The sequence below is a fragment of the Poecilia reticulata genome, chromosome 19, assembly GCF_904066995.2.
Source record: "Poecilia reticulata chromosome 19, P_reticulata-male-v2, whole genome shotgun sequence".
NCBI classification, from domain to species: Eukaryota; Metazoa; Chordata; class Actinopteri; order Cyprinodontiformes; family Poeciliidae; genus Poecilia; species Poecilia reticulata.
Window position 1 is genome coordinate 1,117,630 of NC_088848.1, and position 24,033 is coordinate 1,141,662.

Sequence of the window (24,033 nt, forward strand, 5' to 3'; positions counted from 1 at the left end):
TCCAGTAATATAATGGTGATAACACAAGAGCACATTCTCGAAGAGCAATGAAGTTTAAATTCTAACGAACATTTAACACTGGACCTGGAAGACATTTTAAATATCCATAAATAAATAAATGAATTATGAAGTCTCTAAACAAAACTGTCCTTCATAATAATGATTTAGTTGACCTCTGCAGAGCAGAAACTAGCTTCAGTTTCAAGGCCTCAGTTGCTGATTGGCTGACTTCAGATTCCCTTCACCCCATTGGCTGGGTAAAAGGCCACGCCCAGCTGCCTCAAAGTCCAGCTTCTGATTGGCCGATGTTTGTGGTTGAAACCGAGTCTGGAGGTTCTGGGAGATTTATTTTTTCTTCTTCTTCTGACTTCCTTCATCTAAAAACTTCAGGAAAATCTGTTACTCTGTTTAAGTTTATAGCTGGGTAAAAGATTATTTTAATAATCTGTTCATTATTCTGATGATTAACTGAATAGAAAGAAATATTTCCATTGTGTAGCAGCTGCTTAAGCCAGTAACATACCAGAGAAAATGCTGATAAAAAAACCCAATTTGGTTCCTTTAATTAAAAAATATTTTACTGCTTAAAATGCAAAACTATTTCACATTTAAGTGATTTTATTTTTACCTTAATTAGGTGATTTTATTCACTTTAATAAAATGACTATTTACAGTGTCAATTTTTTTTTTACTTTAATGGCGTGGTGTTGTGTACATAATGACTATTTTAATAAAATAATTTTCTTTACATAATGAAACAATTTTTATTTTACCTGAATTAGGTAAAAAAAAAAACTTGAACGTCTTAATCTCATTTATCTTAATGATTTGATGCTGCTTAGCCACTGTATGGACGAACCAACACATCTCCTCAAAATGCTAAATATATTGGAAATACACATCCAGTTAGCAAGGATCTCACAATAATAAAAAGTCATAATGAAGCACATTTACCTGGTCGAACAGAGACGCCTCCTGCGTCATCACGACGGGTTAAGATAGCCGTTACTAACTCTGATCAGATTAGAAACACGCCAAAAATTCACTAAACTGCTGATTACTGAGGATAAAGTCCAGCTTCATTCTGCTATAAACTGATTTAGTTTTGTAATCATCCCAGCTGTGCGCAGACTGACGCGGCCTGCAGGTGGAAACGAGCCGCCATCGCTTCCTGTCCGGCGCCGCGTGTTCAGACACGACGGTACCGCCGGTTCAGACACGACGGTACCGCCGGTTCAGACGTGTGCTGGAATTCACACCGACAGAAAAACACTCAAAAGTACCACAGATATCAAAACTTGTCTCAATGCACCTGAGATGCTAAAATCCAACTGTGCTGCTTCACCTTGAACGCATCGCTGGAAGCAACGAGCTGAACGCTCTCGTGTTAGCTTAGCTTAGCATAACTTAGCTTAGCTTAGGCTACGCTCAGAAATATCAGAAAAATAATGAACAACCGTTTATATATTCAGTCTGCTGTTTTGGACATGAAACCAGTTTCACATAATAAACGTTTACTGCTCAACCTGGCAGTGATTAATTACAGATAATTATAACTAAAAGAAAAATAATGACGTGTTTAACCCTCATAATTAAGCAGATCAGAAAAATCAAAGTAACAATAAAATCATTGCTGTTTGCTTAGAAGTTTTTGTTGCTGTCAGAAAGATGATATTTATTCATTATGCAAAATTTTTCTTGCCAAATGCAGCATAAAATGATAAACTGGCCTCCTGGTTTTACCACAGTGACACCGAGTCGGTTTTAAATGAACGGAGCCATAAATCCGTCTGTTTTCTGTCAGAGCCGAGCAGCTGGGAGGTTTTCCTAACCAAACGGGTCAGAACCGCCATCTGATCCACAGCTGCTGTTCTCCACATGGAAACCAAGTTTTTACTGGGTCTCTAATTAATTCACTGTAGTTTAATGAAAAATAAGCAGCAAAATAAGCAACATTTCCCATTTAAAACCTATTTTTCTACTAAATAACTGAAATAAACAGTCATGTGAGCTCAACAACAAAAATATTTATAATTTTTAATTCGTCTTTGGTAGAAAAATTCAAACCGATATGAGTCACATGACCATCAGATTGGAGCAAAGCGGCTTCGTCGTCCATCAATGTTTTTGGATGAGCATCAGATTTATGGACCCACCATAAACCAGCTGATTCAAACCTTTTATATTAAACATTTTATTAAAATACGCCCTGATGAGTCTCATTTGTCTGATTAATTCCTGTTAATGTAACAACCTTTAAACCCGTATTAAACATATTTTCATTAAACCCACAAATGCTTTTAAAAATCATTTTAATGGTCTGATGTGATATTCTAATTTTAAATATATTTTTATTACCTGTAAGTGTAAAATCAAAACAGCTGAACGTCCATCTGTGTGTAATGTAAATAATGTTTCACTTAAAAGTTAAAAAGTTGATTAAATAAATGGACTGTTCAGTCATATTACAACAAATGTTTGTATTTTTGATAATAATCTGCTTTTCCAGGTAAATTCTCTGTTATCAGATTAAAAATGTAAACATGTTTTTTTTTCTTTGCTTCATTTGCTAAACAAATGTTTTTTCTCTGTTGCTGCATTTGGTCCTCAAACAGTTTTAGTTTTCAGTTTGTGTTGACCAGTATGGAAAACTTTTCTGAATAAACATGAAAGAAATCAAAATTGTTAGAAAAATGTGAAATATAAACATAAACATTTCTGATAACTCCCCAAACCAGAAGGTCTAGTTCAAACATTGGTCATCATGCTGCTTGTGCAACTTTACAGGAATGATTTCATGTTTCCAGTAATTAACTGAACCAGAACGATTCGTCTTTGATAGGAAAATTCGGGCCGATATCACATGACGTCCCGATTTTAACCGCGCCGCGATTATTAAAGACATTAACTATTTCTGCAGCGTGTTCAGCGTAGAGCTGGACAAATATATCAATAATGTATATCATAACAAGTGATCAATATCAATAGATAATACAGCTGATATATTATGATATATTCAGAACCACAGGCATTCTGGGAGATGTAGGCAGAGGAAAAACTTTAGCAGCTAGCTAAGCTAGCTGGTAGCATCAACTAACTCACTCATTCTTTGGTTGCCTAGCAACAACCTGCTGGGTAGCAGCCGCAGTTTCAGGTTTCACTGCTGTGCCACATAACTGCTAAAAGATAAAAGACATGTAGGGAAAACTAAATAAAACAGAAAATGTCCCGGCACCAGTTTGGAAGTATTTCAGATATAAAAAAAAAAAAAAGAATCAATAATTATCAGTTTTGACTAATATGAAACCCTTACAGCATGATACATTTTTCAGCCATATTATCCATTCCTAGTTCAGGGTGATCTGGTCCATTTGGAAGAACGTTGGGACAGCGAACGTTGGGACGGCGAACGTTGGGACGGCGAACGTTGGGACGGCTCGGATCTAAAATCTGGAATCTGACGGATTAGAAAGTGACGGAACCACAGAGGGGAACCCAGAACAGCCGCCATGACGCCCAGAGGGACTGCTGGGCGCCGAAGACGTCTTTGGATCGTTTTCCTGTTAAAATACTCAAACCATTTCTTCTTCCAATTCTTGCATTTGTTTTGGTTCTATTTACCCAGAATGCCCTGCAGTGTAGTCCACTTCCTGCTTTTAAAGCGGTCTCCAGTCCGCTTGGCGTTCACTTTCAAACCGAACCCAGACCAGACGAACCGGACCAGGGCTCGTTATATTGAAGACACACTGCGACCTCTGACCCCTGACCCCTCCCATCAGAACAGTTGGGGGTAACTGGGCCGAAAAGAACCACAAACTGTCTGATTCTGAGAGATTCTCTGGATGTTTTCACATCGTCAAGTCCTGATGACGGAGCGCCGGCCCGTCCTTCACTGCAGCTCTGCTTATTTAGGAGGTGTGTGTGTGTGTGTGTGCGTGTGTGTGTGTGTGTGTGTGTGTGTGTATTGTCAGGCCCCTTTTCTCTCTAATCACAGTGATTTCAGCACAAACAATCCCACATGCTGCGTTTCTGAACCCTTCCTCCCGGTTTCATGTCAAATCCTCTCATCCTGTTTCACTAAGAGTCTCTGATTCCCTCCCAACATTTCTAAGACGGTTTCCTGAATTTCTTTTTACTGTTTTCTGTATTTTCCTGGCTGTTTTCTGCAGCCTGTTCTGCTGAGCCTTTCTGGCCAGTTATCTCCTCCCCGTTTCCCCGCCTTGCAAACTGCTGGAGTCCTGATTCATCATTTAACTCAGAGATTTGTTACATCAACTAAGTAACGTACATATCTAAAACATTCAGCTTCATAAGCAGGCTGTGATTTTCAGTCTGCTGCAGTTGATCGTTTCTGATGTCGACATTCGACATGTTTTCTGCTGACTAATCAGGTTTTTCTGCTCTTAAACTTCTGCTTGGTTCCATTTCTGCAGCTCAACGGTTTGCATGGTCTGTCATCAATTAATCACATTTTAATCAAACCATACGTCAACAAAATCAGCAACTTTTTCAATTCAAAGCCCTTTTCTGCCAGCTTTAGTTTTAGGAGTACAGAGAGAACTCCTCACTCTAGTAAATCCATGTAATTAATTAAAATGTACTTGTCAAAGTCCTGGTTTTAGTTTTGTGTGTCTGTGGTTTGATTTTATAGTCTGAAATACTTTGCAGTACTGCTCTTAAAATGCTTTTGTTACTTTATGCATTTAAAGATTAAGTAATCATCTCTTTGAATCCCTGGAAGGTTTGCTTTGAATCCCAGGTTAACAGAAAACCTGTCTTTTCATCCGTCCTTCCAGGTTACGCAACACGCTGCAAACGCGCCTGTTGCTCTAAATAAAAGAGCAGCTTGAGGCCAAAGTTTTTATCTGCCTGCCGAAGGATTCAGTCACATGAAGAGAGAATGACTTCTCACTGCTTCAGCTCTAAATATAGAGCAGAAAAATATTAATGCACTTCAGCCTCTGTCATCACGCAGAGCGAGGGCGAAAATCAGAACATCACTTTTCGCCCGTGTAACACAATCTGACGGCAGGTTCAGTTTTGGACGCAGCGCCCAACAGAGAATGGAGACGGATTGGTGATGTGTGTGAGCTCAGCTAACCTGCTTCAGTTCAACATGGCGGCTTTCAGGGAGAACGGACCACCAGTAGCAACCCAGCGCCAGAACCAGCGAGGATCCTGGAGCACAGCTGGCTGATCCCAGTTCAGATGTACATTTCCAGAAGGAAATGATGTCAGCAGGAAGTTCTCCTCCAGCTGCTGGGACAAAAATAGAGGCTGATGTTCAGAGGAAAAGATGAGAGAAGAAGAAAACAGAATCTGAGAAAAAACTGAAAAACAGAATAAAACATCCATCCATCCATCAGGGATGCAAGTTATTGATTCATGAATTAAGCTAATGTTGAATTATATACTGACTAGTGATTAATTGATAAGCTGCCATTTCTTTAAAAGAACATCTTTCCATTTGGCTTAAATCTTAACATTTTGTGTTAACTGTATTTCATACTGACAAACAAAAAATCGTGGTTTTCATATTATTAAACCTAAACATGTTCATAATATAACAAAATATGAACCTCTAAGGTTGCCGAATAGGACAAAGAGGAATGAAATGTGACAGACCTGTCTATCCAGGTGACCTGTCTATCCATCCAGGTGGCCTGTCTGTCCAGGTGACCTGTCTATCCAGGTGACCTGTCTATCCAGGTGACCTGTCTATCCATCCAGGTGGCCTGTCTGTCCAGGTGACCCGCCTCTCGCCCGGAACGTTAACTGGAGAGGAACCAGCACCTCCCGACCCACTGAGGGACCAGGGTGATGGAAAATGGATGGATGGATGGAATGAAATGTGTGAAAAACTTAATTCCCCGTGAACACAGAGATGTTCATACATTTTGCTATTAAATGAATGTTAAACCTTTCATCCCTGAATTGCGTTAACTGATGAGAGCCCTCAAAATCAGTTATGATCACGTTTTTCCGCCGTATTACGTTTTTCCTGACATTTCCTCAACCTTGTATCACATCAGAAATAATTGAATGAGAAGTTAACGTTGCTCCGTCATAAACGAAGCGCTAAAAGGCGAAAATTAAGGAGTTTATTGAGTGTTTATATTTAAAAACAGAACCACATAAAGTTGATTTTTACCTCCTAAACCGAACTCTGACTCGTTTCTCGTTCCCGCCCTTAAATAGCGTCCGCCATTTTGTTCATTGGCTCCGCGCATGATGACCAGCGGCGCCCTCTCCTGGATGGCGGCCTAACTACTACAACACTGACCGATTGCAACTAAATTTATTCTAATAAACCACAACCCTGCCATCCACCCGTCATTCATCCATCTACGTAATGTAATATTTTGTTTTTCTGTCTCTTCTGTGTTTCAGGATGAGACTGGAGCCTACGTCATCGACAGAGACCCCACCTACTTTGGCCCCATCCTCAACTATTTACGGCACGGAAAACTGGTTTACAACAAGGAGCTGGCGGAGGAAGGTCTGTCACGTTCCCACAGTGACTTACTGAGACTATAAATACTTCCTAAATATAATTAACTCATTCAGCAATATATTATTAATATGTTAGAGCATGCTAATATTAATATTATACAGCAATAGCATACCACTAGCTATAGCATAAATAATGTTGTTGAAATGTTTACATTGTTTAATATGTTACTATTTAAAGAATATATATGTTAAGATATATTCTTTACAATCAGATTGTAAAGATCTGCAGCCTTTACAGTCCAAAGTAAAACTTGTTTAGAGATGCAAAAGAGCATGAATTCTTGAAAAAAAGGCAACTTTTTCAAGAAACAAGAACAAGAAATGTATCAGTTTTATTTTCCTTTTCAGATTTTAAAATTAAAGAAAACATTTTGTAAACGTTTGCAAAAAGTGGATGGACACATTTTCTTTTGTGAAATGTTTATTTGTGGGAAATTATGTAAAAAAAAACAAACAAAAAAAAACGTTTCCAACCCAAAGACAAGAAAATAGATTTATGTGATTATTGGTATTTCTAGATTCCAGAGAAAATTCAATGCAACTATTATAAGAAATAGAATGAGACAGTGCTAAAAATCTTTATTTGTTATGTTTACATTAACATCATAATCATTTTAAACCAAAGTTTTTATGAGCCTCGGGCTGCAGACGGGTTTAATGTGTCTGTTGCAGCGCTGCTCATGTTGCTCGTTGCTCATGTTGCTCGTTGCTCATGTTGCTCGTTGCTCATGTTGCTCGTTGCTCATGTTGCTCATGTTGCTCGTTGCTCATGTTGCTCGTTGCTCATGTTGCTGTTTTCTGGTTTAAAGGCGTTTTGGAGGAGGCTGAGTTTTACAACATCACGCCGCTGATCAAACTGATCAAGGAGCGGATCGTAGAGAGAGACTCTAGAGCCACACAGGTAACTTCACATCTTCAACTTAAAACAAACTCATATTATGCTGGAAGGTTTTCTGTAAGTTACTTTTGACTTATTTCCAATGTATTAATATATTTGGAATAGAATCCAGAAATACTTGGTAAGATTTTGTTTTTTGCATTGCAGCAAAAAGTTTGTCAGTTTGGAGCAATAAAAACAGAATGTGGTTATTTTAGATGAATACTTTGTATTTTAATAAGATTTCAATTTGTCTGTAATTTGTCTGACCCAATTTAAAATAAAAAGCCTCAATCTGCATCAACCAGAAAATCAGCCAGGGGCCAAACATGGCCCCCGGACCAACATGGCCCCCGGACCACACTTTGGACCCCCCTGGTGTAGAGTTTAGTAATAAGTGACATAAACTCCCTCTAGAAGACATAAATAATAAAATGCTGCTAAATACTGAGCCGTTATGTAACATTAGATGTTCATCCTTTCACAAACAAAGAATCTTTTCTCCAGGAATCGTTTTTCTGTTCTTGCTCAGTCTTACATAAAGCCTCAAACAAACGCCCACTTCCTCTGAGACTGACTCACCGCTGCTCTCAGATAAACATCATGCAGAAATATCAACATGTAGGGATTTTAGCTTCTGGTCACTTTATTACCGGCTCCTCATTTCACTGGGCTGGGCGATACGACTTCACGATAAAACTCTTTTTAAAAGCAGATTAATAAATGACAGAAAACATTTTCAATCTTTCCTTCTGTGAGTTGCACCACCAGGCTACGATGACGAGAATATAGCCAAAATATTAGCAGAATAAAGGCACAATTTTACTATAACGTCTTAAAATTATGAGGAAAAAAGTTGTTTTAATTAGAAAAAAGTTTGTATAATTCTTGTTATTTTTTGTGAAGGAGTTTTAATAAAATTCCTCCTCCATTCCCCTGATTTTATTATCTTATTCTGGTAAAATGAAAACAATATTCTCCTGTTATTCCAACCTAATTGTCCTACAGCTTTGCTCTCATTTAACTTTTATTTTGTAAACAACTCCAGCATTCAGCTTCTATGCACCACAAATCTGGAACAAACTTCCCAAAAACTGCAAAACAGCCGAAACACTGAGTTCCTCTGAAACTGAAACCTCAGCTGTCAGAGCTGCTTCTAAATCATAATAAATGAAACACTGATGAGTAATGAGGACTTTAATGACGCCACTCCTCTAGTTATGTTTGTGTCTCAGTTTTGGACTTTCTGACTTTATTTTTGTGTTTTTATGACATAACGCACGTTGAACTGCCTTGTTGTTAAAATGTTCTGATTAACTTCATTTATTAACCTGCGTTCTCCTGATCAAAAAGGGGAAAAAACATCTTTAAAATAATTATTATATTTTGTTGTATAATTGACCTGGAACCAAAGTCCAAATAAACAGAAGCTGTAAAACATGTTTGTCAGACAAGATGGCCGCCCTGAGCTTTGGAAGAACAAGGAGCCAAAAAAAATCTAATCATTTATTTTTGCTCCCAGACATTTTTAGGGCTCTTCAGCTTTAATAATCTTCATCAGTTGTGTTTTGGGTTGTGTCTTTGTCTCACCTGTCCTCACCTGTCCCCCCCTCACCCCCCTGCTCCCAGCAGGTACCACCCAAACACGTGTACCGGGTTCTGCAGTGCCAGGAGGAGGAGCTGACCCAGATGGTCTCCACCATGTCGGACGGCTGGAAGTTTGAGCAGGTCAGCGTGCGCGCCTGCAGAAAGCCCCGCACCGGACTGCTCTGGACTGTGGGTTGGACTCACGCTGCTGCTGACCCCTCAGTTTGACCCCTGACCTCAGCCCTGCTCTGCGCACTCCTCAAACTAAAGCTGGAAAACAAACAGATGAGTCAGAAACCGTGAGGTTTAACTGCAGGTCGTTTCTGTTCTGCTGTTTGAACACTAGGTGGCGCTGGTTGATCCCAGAGTTGGTTAGTAATTACCGTATTTTCCGCATTATAAGGCACATAGAATAGACGCTTCAGTTTGTGTTGCCTTACTCTATTATTACACATCTACATTTGTAAAGCACTGGTCCCCCAGTACTTTATACAGTAGTCTGCCCCAGTCGTCGTTTCACTCTCGGTGTTTGTGTTGTGATATTATGCCCAACTGCATTCTGGGTAACACAGACCAACGCTGCCGCCGCAGTCTCTGTCTCTCTCCCCCCTGGCTTTAAATGTATTATCAAACTTTATTAACAAACCAGCGTTCTGACAACTATCCCAGCATGCACCGCGCTTCTTCTTCTACGGGGAAATGAAGTGGGCGGCTGCTTACCGTAGCTGCTGGACCTGTAGTGGCTCCATGTTGGTCCATATTTAAATATAAGGCTCACTGTCGGCTTTGGAGGAAATGTGAGGTTTTTAGTGCCTTATAGTGCAGAAAATACGGTAATTACATTTACTCAGTTACATTTGCTTGAGTAACCTTTTTGAAAAAATTAACTTTTAGAAGTATTTTTACTTTTACTTGAATAGTTTTATTATAAAGTATTTTTTCTCTTACTTGAGTAAAATTTCTGGATTTTCTTCCCGCTGAATGAAAAACAAACATGTTTTAACCAGAAAGTCGCCTGAAGTTTCTGTTAAAGTTTCATAAGTTTTTTATTGAAAGAAAATGATATGGAAAAATTTTCTTTTTCCAAAATGTCCACTTTATATTTTGGTCTGACTGATTATGTAATGTTTAAATATTAAATGATTGGTAATTTGATCAGTACTGCAGTAGATTTTTTACCAAATACTTTTTTACTCTCGAGTCATTTTTCGGGTTTTCTGCCCAGTTTCTTACTTTTACTTGAGTGTTGAAGTAAAGCTGCTCTTACTCTACTCAGAGTGATATTTACAAAGTTATTAGAGCCTAAATATCTGGTATCAATGAGCTCCTATGCAGGATATTGAATAGATGCATAACAGCTTGCCATAAGTTCACATTTATATGACGACTGGGGTTTCCTCTCTACCTAAATGTGTTTCCTGGAAGCTCCGACTGAAACATTCAGGCTGTCGTTTCGCTTCTCGTCGTTATTGGCAACCAATCCTGCATTGATTTGGTGTGGATTGCTTCACTTTGCTCTGTATGAAACAATAGACGCTAACGCTGTACCCACGCTGGCAGTGGACATTTAGCGTGAAATTGTTCTTATTAAATTTTTGATTTATGATCACGACAAAAAAATCTGAAACGCCAAAAACTTGATAGTATTGTTCCCAAATTTGTTATTTTACCTCTTTTCTCCACTGTTGGATTTATGAAAGTCACCATATTTGAAAATGTGACTAAATACAGTTACTGGTATCAGTTTAGTGGTAAGAATCAAACCTGTCACTTGTTAAAATGAGTGATTTTTTTCAGAAGCCGTTTTTCTCAGCCAGCTTCGACGTTTTTCCCGGTATATTCTCGATCTTTTCACCTTAAAGAAAATGTGACTTGTGCCATTTCAATCGTTTAGTTTTCAAAGCGTCTGCAGTTTGAACGTTATTGTCGCGTTGTGCCGAGAGCAGCCGGCTTTGTTACTGCCATAAACCAGGGCTGAAACGATTAATCATGATTAATAGGAACCAGTTTAGTAATCGATGAATCGTTAACTGCAGTATGCAGACAGTTTCCAGGTGAACGTTGCTCCTAAATAAACCAGCTGTAGGTTCTCCTCTCTCCTGTCGCTTTGCTCCGCCTCCCCGCTCCACAGCATGCTGCTGCCGCTACCAGACCCTCCACAGATCCTCTTCCTCCCTGAAACTCCACCCTGCATGAGCTCCAACACTTTTTTCCGCTTGTAAAGTTTTAGTCCTCTCAGCCCGTGGTTCCTGAGTCTGACCCCGCCTGACCACCTCGCTGTCTCTGTCTGCCCGTCCTCCTCCCCTCGCTCCTCCTGCAGATGGTGAACATCGGCTCCTCCTACAGCTACGGGACGGAGGACCAGGCCGAGTTCCTCTGCGTCGTATCCAAGGAGCTCCACACGCCCGGGTCGGGTCTGGGAACCGAGCAGAGCCACAAAACCAAGGTGACCGACCGAAACCCAGCGGCTAAAGCCGCTTCAAGGCTGTTTGTGTTCCAGCCAGAGATGCAAATGATCGATTCATGCGTTTATCTAAAGTAGCTTATCGATCGAAAGATTAATAATTAATTAATAAGCGGCCATTTTAATGTAGCCCTTAACTTAAAGGATACATTTTTATAATAAGCTGGATTTACAAAATAGGAAGCACGTCTTTATATTTTAAGATGGAGTATTTACGCCAAGCTAAGAATAAAATAATAGAGAATATAGTCATAATATTACGACTTTATTCTCGTACTTATTTTTTCTCAAGTACCAGGTCATAATATTTAAACATTTTTGTTAGCTGTGTTAAATACAGACTAAATAAACAAATTTGTTTTCTAACATTATTACACTCAGACACCCCTCAAAATCATCCATCCATCCATCCATCCATCCATCTTATCCGGGTCGGGTCTCGGGGTCAGCAGCCTCAGGAGGCCCAGACTTCCCTCCCAGCCTCTTCCAGGTCCTCCAGGAATCCCAAGGCGTTCCCAGGCCATAGAGAGACATCGTCCCTCCAGGTGTCCTGGGTCTCCCCTCCTCCCGGTGGGACCTGAACTCCTCACCAGGGAGGCGTCCAGGAGGCATCCTGACCAGATGCCCGAGCCTCAACTGGCTCCTCTCGACGTGGAGGAGCAGCGGCTCTACTCTGAGTCCCTCCCGGATGACCGAGCTTCTCTCTCTAAGGGAGAGCCCAGCCACCCTGCGGAGGAGGAAACCCATTTCGGCCGCTTGTATCCATGATCTCGTTCTTTCGGTCATGACCCAAAGCTCATGACCATAGATGAGGGTGGGAACGTAGATCGACCGGTAAATCGAGAGCTTCGCTTTTTGGCTCAGCTCTCTCTTCACCACGACGGACCGGTACAGCGCCCGCTTCACAGTAGACGCTGCCCCAATCCGCCTGTCGATCTCCCTTCTTCCCTCATTCGTGAACAAGATCCCCAGATACTTAAACTCCTCCACTTGAGGCAGGACGACCCCCCTGACCCGGAGAAGGCACTCTACCCTTTTCCGGCTCAAGACCATGGCCTCGGATTTGGAGGCACTGAGCCTCATCCCGGCTTCGAACCGCTCCAGTGAGAGCTGAGGTCACGACCTGATGAAGCCAACAGGACCACATCATCCGCAAAAAGCAGAGATGTGATCCTAAGGCCATCAAAACGGATCCCCTCATTTCTCTGCCGTACTAATTTTCTGCTTATCTTACATCATCTCGTTCTCGCCTTCGTAGCAAAGCAGTACTTTTTAAATTGATAACTTACGGAGCTTGTCAAGTGTTAATATTTGAAAACAGAAGCGCATAAAGTGCATTTTTAATCTCACACCAGACTTTGTTTGGGCCGTTTCTACTTTTCGCTTTGGGATCCCTCCGCCATTTTGTATCAATTGGCTCTGGTTCAGGATGACCAGGGCGCCCTCTACTGGATGGCGGCCAAACTACAGCACCAAAAAGATCTAATGTTTCGTTATTAGTCAATGAATTGGAGCTAATTTTATTCTAATAAACCATTAGTCGATAATGAATATGAGGTGGATTGATTGTTTGCATCTCTGGCTGTAAAGATGGATGGATGAGAGAGAAGGAGGCCTTCTCCTCCAGCTTGGAGTTTGCTTTGATCCTGCGCCATGCATCAAATGCTGCAAATGTCACTCAGACTCATCCTCACAGCTCAGCTTCTCCTTCTCATCCCTACAACTTGAATATATTGATGCGTATATTTCTGTATTTATCTCCCAGCATCCCACTCGACCCTTTCTGACGCTCATCAACGTTCACATTTCATTATTTTTTTTGTTTCGCTTGTTTTTTTTTCCCTCTCCTTTTTTTCCTCTTCCTTCCTTCATGCCTGAATCAAGCCGCCGGAGACGCAGGAGGAGGAAGCAGCCAAGGAGGAAGAGGAGGGAGGGAGAGAAACCACGGCGAATGAGTGGCTGAGAGAATGAGCGAGTCATGTTTCTTTGTTCCGAAGGGAGGCGGGAATGGGTGAGAAACCGAGCAGAGGACGTGTTATCTGCTCGATTCATGTGTTTATGTGTTTGTACGTCTGCAGAGACGCAGGAGCCTCTTGACACCAGATCAGATTACTGAAATAACAAACCAGAGCGATTAGCTGATGGCTCATTCTGTTTCAGTTCGTTGTTAACTGGAACTCATTTCCCTTAACCATGAGTATCGTTTCACATAGGACCTCGTTTAGCTATTTCTAGCCAAACACACAAAGCAAATCAGTCCATAAATAAATTAATGGGTAAAAAGTTGGAAAGACGTTAAAAACCAGGAGCAGAAAGTCAAGAAAGCAGCTGAAATCTGTCAGAAATCAGAAAGGATTCCAGCCGTCCAAACGACTGTTCATGAGTCGTGTGTTTTCCCTCTGACGGTCCGGTCGACCCGGTTCTACTGGACCCAGAACATCTGCTCCACCTCCAGCTGCTCTGAGTCAAACCAACCTGTTCCCCTCCTGGCCTGTGGGGGCGCTGCACCAAGAACCACTGAAGGAAACGACACAAAAACACTGAGAGCAACTTCCTGCTTCACCAGATGGAAACAAGATGGAGGACGGTCCGATTCCGACGTTCCCACGCTGAAATAATCCGATCTGTTCCACCTCCAGATGAATCACGTCGCATTTTACCCGACTTTTCCGTCATTGACGCAGGGCTGGACGGCAGATCAATAAAGTATATATTGCTATAGACGCTGATTAATATCAATAGATATCAGCAGATAGTCTGATAGAATATTCAATATGCAGAATATTTTCTGATATTTTAAACAAAAAGCTAATTATTGATTAGTTTTTTGATTAAATATCCGAAATTCTGCCTGGATGTTTGCTAACCTCAGATTAGACTGATTGATTGATTGATTGATTTATTGATTGATTGATTGATTGACTGGTTCTCTCTGGTGACATGACTCGTTCCTGACGTTTCTCTGCAGCAACACGTATGTAATCTTCACATTCATGTCAAACTAGTTTGAGTTGGTAGCTTCACGCCTTCATCATCATCATCATCATCATCGTCGTCAGCTCAGCCATTGCAGTTCAGACCTAACCAGTGATTCTGTCCCGTCGCCGTGGTAACCACCTTACTGCAACAGAACCTGCTGTTTGTTTTTGTTTTGCAGCTTTTCCAGATCCACGGGTCCCGCATGTAGGAGCGCCCCACCCCTCCCTAAGCCCCGCCCCCTCCGAGGGCCGCCGTCAGAACCCGGATCTCATTTCATCAAGACGCAGAACAATCCTGCTCAGCTGTAGCATCGAATGGTCATCCGGTCATTTCACACAGAAACAACAGAGCTTAGTAAGTCACAACCAAAGATCCACAGCCGGCCGGAGGTCAGAGGTCGGCTCTGACCCGCGGTTCTGACCCGCTGTGCAGCTGCTGACAGGCAGCGTCTGGACCCTGACACGTCTGTCAGTTCTCCGTCCCCCCGGCGATGGAGGCAGCACTTCCTGTTTCTATTCAGACGGCAGATAGAAAAGTCAACAAACCCGTTCAGTTCATCCGCTTCGTTTCAGCTGTAACAAAAAAACAATCTGAGAAGATGAAGGAGACGAGACGAGTCCAATCAGGCTGCGTTTCCATTAGCAATAAAAATACCCAAATTGAAATTATGGAAATAAATTTGCGTAATGGAAACAGATAAAAAAAAAACATGTTTTGGATAGAAACTTTTAGGATGAGGTTGTTTTTTATAAGTGTAACGAAAAACTTTTAACATCATATGAGTCACATGATCAACAATCAGATGTTACTACTGCCGGAGACGACAAAGAAGACGACAGGAAGTGGTTGGAGGATGACGGAGCTGCAGGTTTTAGTTGCATTTCTTATTTAATGGAAACAGTAATTGATTCTTTTTTTACACTAGTGGAGTATTAACTGTGTTTCCATTAACCATAAACTTGCACAAATTGAAATTATGAAAATAAATTTTATTTATGGACCCTCGACAATTTTAGGGAAAAGAAAATAGCATTTTTTAATTAAAAGATTTTGCAGGTTTTTAAACTGTATCAAAATTAATGTATTTCATAAAATTGCATTGGAAATGCTTTGTTCGCACGATCAACAACAGGATGTTACTACTGACAGAAACCATGAAGAAGACAACAGGAAGTAGTTCTAGGATGATGGTGCAGCAAGATTTTAACAAAACTATCCATGTGTGATTTAAATTGAATTTCTTATTTAATAGAAAGTTGTTTTTTCTTTTACATTAGCAGAATATCAACAAAGTTTTTGTGCACATTTGTAATAGAGTTAAGTCATTAGAAAGATCCATCATCCTGTTTTCTTCGTCGTTTCCGCCAGTAGTAACATCTGGTTGTTGATCATGTGACTCATGCGATGTGAAAAAAAAAAAGTTTCCTTACAGTTTTGCAAAATGAACCAATTTAAATGAAACTTACAGAAAACTTTTTGTTTTTTCCTAATTGGAGTGTTTCCATTAAGCAAATTTATTTTCAAATATTAAATTGCACAATCATATGGTGAATGGAAACGGCAGAATAAGACGACAGAGTCTCCTCTGATTGGCTGAGAGATGATGATCGCCACGGCTCAATCATGATTACATCTCATGTTTACAGTCAAACTTTTCAACGACTTATCGTATGAACAACTTATTCATGTGTGATTTTAATTTCTTATTTATTAGAAACAGCAATTGCGAAACTGTGTTTTTCGACATTATTGAAATATCAAAAAAGTTTTGCGCACATTTGTTATGGGAATGGAAACGCAGGCTTCCGTTCTGCCTCCATGTTTAGCTTCTTAGTTGATAAATAAGAAAATATTTGAACAGTTTTTTTGTTTACTTGAAGTTGCATTAAAGTCCAAATCATAACGACTTGAGACCAAATGAGCAGCAGTCAGCCTGACGGTCCTCCTCAGCCTGACGGTCCTCCTCAGCTCATGGGGGAACTGTGTGTGTGGACATACCCAGCATGTTGGGGACGTTGGGACAAAAAGAGTCAAGAGTAAATTTCTGCTTAGAGAAAAGATTAATCTCAGACATAACTTAAAAATTTCTGAGATTTTTCTTAAAATTGAATATTTTAAACTCAAATTCCTGATTTTTTCTCTTAAAAAATTCTGAGGTAAATTAAAATGTTTCTAGGATTTTTAAACAGATTATCTTGTTTTTTTTAATTGAAAATTTCTGATGTTCTTTTTGCAGAAATGAACTCATCCTTTTTCTGTCTAATGGTCCTGATAGGCTGCTGAACGTTTATAGTTAAATCCTGAACTACAACAAAAAGCTCACTTTGTAAATATGATTAAAAAGATGCTTTTAAAAAACGTTTTTAATCTACAGGAAGTTCTGTCCTGTTGGAATCAAGATGGCGGACGCTGTGAGAAGCCCGGAGACGGATTAAAATCCCGTTAGAGACAATCGAGATTTAAAACCGTGTTGGTAAATCAGTTCAGAGCTCCAGTAAACCAGTAAATGTTAGAATAGTTCAACTTTAAGGAGTAGATAAAAATCGTCTGTTGGTCGTTTTTTGTCGTATCGGTCCGATGAGTGAAACTGGGCCGATAATTATCGGGTCATGTGACGCTGATGCAGCAGAGGAATAAATATCAGCAATATTTATATCGGCCCAAGTTTTCCAGTCGGTGCGTCCGTAGTGGTTTGCTTCAAACAGAGCGGCGGCCATCTTTGTTTCTCCCGGCCTTGTTAACTCGGATCATCCAGTGCCTTGAGTTAAAGCAGGAAGCCGACCCGACACGTCTGACAGGGTTTGTTGCTTCTCTACATTATTCTGATGACATGTGGACAGGACACCTTTGTTTTGGTTTATTTTGGATGTTTGTTTTTTTATTTTTGTGTGTGGTTGAGGTTTTTATGAGTTTTGATTATTTTCTATTTGAAACGATGACCATCAGGTTTTCTGATTAGTTTACATGAATGTTCTTCCTTCCGGATTAAGCCGGAGCATCTCAATAAACCAACAATCTACTGAAGCAGTTACATTCACAAAGTCAAACTCATGGATTTGTTGCACACAGTTCAAGTGATAATTCATTTAAATTGGAATATTACCGTAATTTCCAGACTACAATACTTTCTTTCACACGCCGATGCAGCCAATATGTTTAAAAAAACTTAATTTCTGCTCTTTTATGGCAAACATTATGATTTAACTGTTTAAATCATAATGTTTAAGCATTTAAACATTTTCAGTCACTTTTAATGCACAGAAAATCGCCAGTTGCTAAATAAACAAAAGTAAACCAACTTTTTGTTTAGGATGTATGCGCGGATTTACTACAGGAAGTTTACATGCAAAAGACTATTTTTAGTTATTTTATTCCATAATTTTATTAGTAATAAAGAACAAAAACCCAAAAAGTGAAAAAATATTAAAGACTCGAAGGAAAACCTCAAGTTGAGCACAATGCTAATATTAAAGAGTGGATCATTTATGAGACTTTTTATTCTCATTTCCTTTTCAAACTTAGGTGTGTTCAATAGTCCGGAAATTACGGAACACCAAACCAGGTAAAAATATAACAGAAATGTTCTGTTAGTCCTTCTATGTCCAGCAGGCTGTTCAAAATCCTGGAAAGTTGAGTGGAAGAAAAACAGTTTTGGCAGAAATCTAAACCACTTTTTGTTAAAAAATATTCTGATTTGAGCCAGAATCAACAGGTTTTTTGTAACAAATCTAAATAAGTTTGTATTTTTGAATGAAGTTGTTATGAAACGTTTACTGAGATGCTCCTGTTGCTGTGGATGCCCTTCATGGTCGGCATCATTGCTGTATTTCACCGTTTTCATGCAGCTTCTGATGCAAAAAGCGCCACCTAGTGTTGCACTTGGAATATTCTGGTGAAAATCCAGGAGCACGAGGCTGAAACGGCCGAAACGTTTGGACTTTGTTTCATCAGAGCAGTGAAATATTTTCTAAAACAATGTGACACGTGAAATGTACCGATGAATCTGCACAGGCTGTTTTAACTTCGTCAGAACAACTCTTTGTCTTCCAACAGGAAGTTACTTCTATTTTTATTATTATTTACTGTTGACTGTCACTGTTGTCTACAAAAATAAAACATTTTTTTGGATTGAGATGCTTCTTTAAATTGTTTCCTCCTGAAGAAGGCTAAATGATCCGATCATGTACAGGAGAGATTAATGTGCAAAGCGGCTGGAGTTTGGCCTCAATAGGAGGAAAATATTTAACATTTTATCATAAAACAGAACGTCTGAGGAGAAATATTAACCTTTAAGGGTTAAAACATTTTACAAAGTTCGTCCGCCATCTTTGTTCCTCCGTCTGAGGTGGAGGAGACGCGGTTTGTCTACAGGAAGGTGCTGAGCGTGTTTTCCACGGTGGCCAGCTGCAGATACTCAAGATGGCCGCCTTCAGACTCCACCTCCGACTCTTCGTCCTCCTCCTCTTCCTCGCCGGTAGGCACCTTCCTCCGCCGCACCGACCCTCGTCTTCGACGCTCCAGACACGTCAGGATCATGTTGGCGAGATCCTGCTGCAGACGCTGGACGTTCTCTCTGCCAAGGCACGCAGCCGTCAGTTTGACCTTTGACCCTCCCACTCTTCTAAAACATTTTTTTTACTTCTATCTGTTCTGCCATGAGTGATCAAAACTTACTGATATTAGAAGATTGATTTCAAGAAAAAAATGATTGTGAATTGGCTCTTCAATCTTTCTTTAGCATCGTTCATTAGCGATTAGCGTCCTCTAATCAGTTTGATCGGCAATACCGATTTTTCTGTGCCAAACAGGAAGAGGCTAACAGCTAGCATGCATGTCGTTTTGCTCACGTTGTTGGCGGAGTGGGAAGGTCGTAATCTTCCCCGGTTTCTCCCGTCAGCCAGTAAGTCGTTTCCATTCCTTTACCCTGAAAAAAAAACAACAGAAAAACTTCAGAAAAATCGCCAGGAACAGAAATCTCTCCCGGTTTTCCTGCATGTTTTGCCGGCGGCCATGTTGACCTTCAGGTACGTTTCTCCTCGGATCTCGTACTGGAACTTGCAGTCGGTGCGCTGCAGGATGTGGATGGTGGGTTCGCTGACGTGGATCCGCAGCGCTGCGGGGCGAGAGCACACACATCGGGTGAATGAAGCTAACCGGCTAACCAACAGGAAGTGTCAGTCTGAACTTCCTGTGAGAGTGTTCACTGCTCACGTTGTCCTGAAGACTCCATCCGCGACGCCGTGTTGACCGTGTCGCCGAACAGACAGTACCTGGGCATCTTCATCCCCACGACGCCGGCGGCACACGGACCTGCGTACACACACACACACACACACACACACAGATCTGGGTTCAACTACAGCAGGATGATGGAGCCAAGTTTAAATAAAAAATGTACAAAAAAAAATACAAAATTTCACTTTAAAAATTGTTTCCATTTTTTTTTTAATTCAGTTTAAGCTTTTTTAGTGTAAATATTTTTTCAGTTTTCCAGTTTTAAATTTTTAGTTTAAAATTTTTAAGATTTTTTTTTTGTTTAATAATTATTTTTCAATTAAAATCTATTTTTAAGTTAAAAAAAAATTTTAGCGTAAAATTTATTTTTTGGTTCATGTTTTTCTTTCTACTTGAAAAAATATTGTAAAAATGTTAATTTAGTTTCAGAATAACTTTTCAGTTTCAAATACAGTTATTGAACAAACTTTATGGCATCAGTGTAGCTCCATAGAGTCTCCACCTCCGGCCTTCCAGAGCTCTTCGATGCGTTCCTACTCCAACATGGCTGAATGAAATGGACTGATCGGGTGGATCAGCCGTTTCCCTCAGGTGAGTTTCAGGTGAGTTTGGTGTAAGAGCGTCCGGCCGGAGGCCATCGAGGATCGCGGCGGCGGCGGCGTCTACCTGAGTGAACGCCGATGCGTATCCACACCGGGATGCCGGGCAGATGGCGCAGCTGGAAGGTGCCCATGAAGGACAGGATGTCCAGCGCCATGCGGCAGATGTCCACCGCGTGTCGGTTCCCGTTCCTCCGCGGCAGGCCGGAGGCGACCATGTAGGCGTCGCCGATCGTCTCCACCTGAACGGAAAGTAAAGAGGAACTGAAACATTTATCAGATAAAGTGTCTACATTGGTCCTTAATGGTTCTGTCTTTATGTTTCTGTGCAAACTTAATGTAGCTCTGTTCAGTTCTGCAGTCGGAACCTGGCTCAGTGCTGCCCCCTTTGGGTTGAACGGTGGCACTGCAGGGGGATTTTCCTATTGGTTGTTTAGCGGTTTTGGTCCCTGGTACCTTGTAGACGTCGTGGTGGTCCAGGATGCTGTCGAAGCCCTTGTAGATGTCGTTGAGCATGTCCACCACCTCCATGGGCGTGCTGTACTGGCACAGCGTGGTGAAGCCCACGATGTCGCTGAAGTAGATGGTGACCTCGTCGTACAGCTCCGGCTCCACCACGCCGCTCTCCTTCAGGCTCTTCACCACCGGCCTTCAGGGGAGAAACAGCCAAGCTAGCAGTTAGCAGCAGGTTAGCAGCAGTTAGCTACGCCACGTCTGCTTCTATACACTGATGGGATGCAGTATGTCAAACTGTTTTAACATTAAATCAGCTTTGTCTGACTATCTGCAATTTAACATAACCTAATTTATTTATTGACTTTTTTTTATTACTCAATTGTATTTTTTTCTTCAGTTTCAAATATTTAAAAATTTCTTTTTCAGCTGAAAAATGTTCAGTTAATTTTTTTCCTGATGTCAGTTTCTTTTTGGGGTTATTTCCATTCAGAATAATTTTTCAGTTGAAAAAAAAAAAAACAAGAGGTCAAACTTTATGGCGCCACTGTAGCTCCGTACAGGAGCGACTGACCCAGGAAGCAGCATGAAGTTGAGGAAGTCGGCCCGGTCCCGCTCGGCTTTGTACAGCGACGTCCTCTCCTCCACCAGGTGCTCCAGGTTCCTGGAGTAGTTCTGCAGCCGCCGGATCATGTTGTCCATGTAGCTCTCGTTGTCCTGGTTGTGGATTTTACTGGCGGAGGAAACGAGTTTTAATGAAGCCGCGCAGGAAGAGGAAGTGCACTGGTTACCATGGTTACCTGATGTTCTTCCCCAGGCAGTTCTCCACTTTCTTAAAGTCGGGTCTTTTCTCCGGATCTTCATCCCAGCAGCTTTTTATCATCATGTAGACCTGAAAGGACGCAGAAGACATGAAAAATCAATCACAAAGCAAAAGAAAAATTTAAATAATTAGTGTCAGAAATTAACAGATAAAAAAATGGGGATTCATCTTTCAGTCATGTTTTTTATTCATTTATAAATGTCAGTTTAAAACTAAATAATTAGCAAGCTATATATTTATCTCCAAACGAAACATTTAACTATTTAGTTAACGTACATTTTCATTTGCCAATAAGCGGAAATGGATTATCAAAATAAAAGCTGGATGTCCGTATTGCCTTTAAAATGCTGGAGAAGAAAAGAGGAAAATAAATGATGATGGAGAGACGACATGAAACGATGCGAAAGCAGCAAATGAATTAGCATATTGGCTAAATATTCAGCTTCAAACCATTCAGCTTGCTAACTAAATATTTAAGTATATAGACTAAATTAAATATTTAGTCTAGTGCTAAATATTTAATTGTTTAACTTAATATTTAACTCTAACTAATTATTTACTTTGACGCTATACATTTAGCTCGCTAACTTAATAATTTGAATCTTTGACATTTGTGGAATAACATGGTAAAATATTACTTTAAAAGTTAAACCCCCATTTTAAAGTTTTTCTCTAATTTGGGCTAAATAACCAGATTTTAATTTCTGACTGTATCTCTACGAACGGCGCTGACCTCTAGTTCTTTCTCTGAAGCCATCTCAGCGTCGAGGTCGGGTCTGAAGTAGGACGTCTTCACCCTGTACAGCTTCTCTGTAAGAAACGCCTCGGTTCAGCTCAAACAGCGCCAACATCAGCTCAGATTCTCGAGGAAAGGCGAGGAAAGCTTCCACACCTGAGCGGTCGAAGCAGGACTTGGAGTAGAAGGTGCTGCGCCGCAGAACGATCTCCTGGGAGATGACGGCGAAGCTGTAGACGTCTCCTTTCTGCGACGTTCCCTGGTTCCTCAGGTGCTCCGGAGCCGTCCACAGGTCTGGCCAAACGACAGCGGCACAAACAAAAATCATTGCTGCACAAACATCCATCCATTTTCTTTACACCCTTCTCCCTTAATGGGGTCAGGAGGTGCTGCTGCCTCTCCAGCTAACGTAACGGGCGAGAGGCGGGTTCACCTGGACAGGTCACCTGGACAGGTCGCCTGTCTGTCACAGGACACACACACACACACCTAGGGAGAATTTAGACAGACCAATTAACCTGACAGTCATGTTTGTGGACTGTGGGACGAAACCGGAGTACCCGGAGAAAACCCACCATGCACAGGGAGAACATGGAGACTCCATGCAGAAAGACCGGGAATCGAACCCAGAACCTTCTTGCTGCAAGGCAACAGCTCTACCCACGCTGTGGTTACCTTTGTGGCCTGTGGGGGCGCTGTGGTTACATTTGTGGCCTGTGGGGGCGCTGTGGTTACATTTGTGGCCTGTGGGGGCGCTGTGGTTCATTTGTGGCCTGTGGGGGCGCTGTGGTTACATTTGTGGCCTGTGGGGGCGCTGTGGTTCATTTGTGGCCTGTGGGGGCGCTGTGGTTACATTTGTGGCCTGTGGGGGCGCTGTGGTTATATTTGTGACCTGTGGGGGCGCTGTGGTTACATTTGTGGCCTGTGGGGGCGCTGTGGTTACATTTGTGGCCTGTGGGGGCGCTGTGGTTACCTATGTGGCCTGTGGGGGCGCTGTGGTTACATTTGTGGCCTGTGGGGGCACTGTGGTTACCTATGTGGCCTGTGGGGGCGCTGTGGTTACATTTGTGGCCTGTGGGGGCACTGTGGTTACCTATGTGGCCTGTGGGGGCGCTGTGGTTACATTTGAGGCCTGTGGGGGCACTGTGGTTACCTATGTGGCCTGTGGGGGGCGCTGTGGTTACCTTTGTGGCCTGTGGGTGCACTGTGGTTACCTTTGTGGCCTGTGGGGGCGCTGTGGTTACCTTTGTGGCCTGTGGTTACCTTTGAGGCCTGTGGGGGCGCTGTGGTTACCTTTGCTGCTGCTGAGGAAGGCGTTGCAGCCGAAGTCGGTGATCTTCACCACCATGCGGTTGTCCACCACGCAGTTGGTGGACTTGAGGCGGCCGTGGACCTGGATGTTGCTGGAGTGGAGGTAAGACATGCCCTGCAGGGACGCAGCAAGCAACACTCAGACGCTGATGAATACAGGCTGTACGGAGCAACACTGGGGCCATAAAGTTTGTTAAAAACATTTTAAAAACTAAAGACATCAATTTGACAGTGAAAAATAATTAACTACTTTTCAGACTGAAGGATTTTTTTGGATGTCCAGTCTTTCTTCCATGTTTTTTTTTAAATAAAATTTTCCTATTGTAATTGCCCTTTTTTTTTTTTTTAAAGAAAAAGCTATTTTTTTTTAGTTTCAAATCTTTTTTTGGTTGAAAATTATTTTCAGTTTAAAAAATATTTTTCCAGTTTCGAATCTTTTGTCAGCTAAAAAACTGT

General features: G+C 41.4%; 2 protein-coding genes and 1 long non-coding RNA gene across 6 annotated transcripts in view; 1 reads left to right on the forward strand and 2 right to left on the reverse strand.

The window, feature by feature from the left end:
- LOC145549044 (uncharacterized) overlaps positions 1-6,241 on the reverse strand; it is a 19,759-nt gene extending 13,518 nt beyond the window's left edge. The window contains exons 1-2 of the long non-coding RNA XR_014084962.1: positions 6,152-6,241; positions 5,102-5,259 (exon numbers count right to left, since the gene is read on the reverse strand). This is a non-coding gene — a long non-coding RNA (uncharacterized LOC145549044). The remainder of the gene's footprint in view (positions 1-5,101; positions 5,260-6,151) is intronic.
- Positions 1-18,552, forward strand: part of kctd17 (potassium channel tetramerization domain containing 17) — a 24,321-nt gene extending 5,769 nt beyond the window's left edge. Inside the window, exons 2-7 of one of the 4 annotated variants that reach the window (XM_081600185.1) lie at positions 6,391-6,499; positions 7,323-7,414; positions 9,023-9,166; positions 11,298-11,423; positions 13,326-13,452; positions 14,599-18,552. In XM_081600185.1, coding sequence (XP_081456311.1) covers positions 6,391-6,499; positions 7,323-7,414; positions 9,023-9,166; positions 11,298-11,423; positions 13,326-13,412 — 558 coding nt within the window. In that variant the 3' untranslated portion in view covers positions 13,413-13,452; positions 14,599-18,552. Of the gene's footprint in view, positions 1-6,390; positions 6,500-7,322; positions 7,415-9,019; positions 9,167-11,297; positions 11,424-13,325; positions 13,453-14,598 lie in introns of all 4 variants that reach the window. The other 3 variants (XM_081600187.1, XM_081600186.1, XM_081600188.1) reach the window with 3 other exon arrangements.
- Positions 18,101-24,033, reverse strand: part of gucy2cb (guanylate cyclase 2Cb) — a 19,129-nt gene continuing 13,196 nt past the window's right edge. Inside the window, exons 17-27 of the mRNA XM_008436277.3 lie at positions 23,560-23,692; positions 22,423-22,560; positions 22,264-22,340; positions 21,508-21,599; positions 21,282-21,440; positions 20,711-20,903; positions 20,322-20,496; positions 19,632-19,730; positions 19,439-19,533; positions 19,268-19,344; positions 18,101-18,993 (exon numbers count right to left, since the gene is read on the reverse strand). Of these exons, the coding sequence (XP_008434499.1) occupies positions 18,786-18,993; positions 19,268-19,344; positions 19,439-19,533; positions 19,632-19,730; positions 20,322-20,496; positions 20,711-20,903; positions 21,282-21,440; positions 21,508-21,599; positions 22,264-22,340; positions 22,423-22,560; positions 23,560-23,692 (1,446 nt within the window). The 3' untranslated portion in view covers positions 18,101-18,785. The remainder of the gene's footprint in view (positions 18,994-19,267; positions 19,345-19,438; positions 19,534-19,631; positions 19,731-20,321; positions 20,497-20,710; positions 20,904-21,281; positions 21,441-21,507; positions 21,600-22,263; positions 22,341-22,422; positions 22,561-23,559; positions 23,693-24,033) is intronic.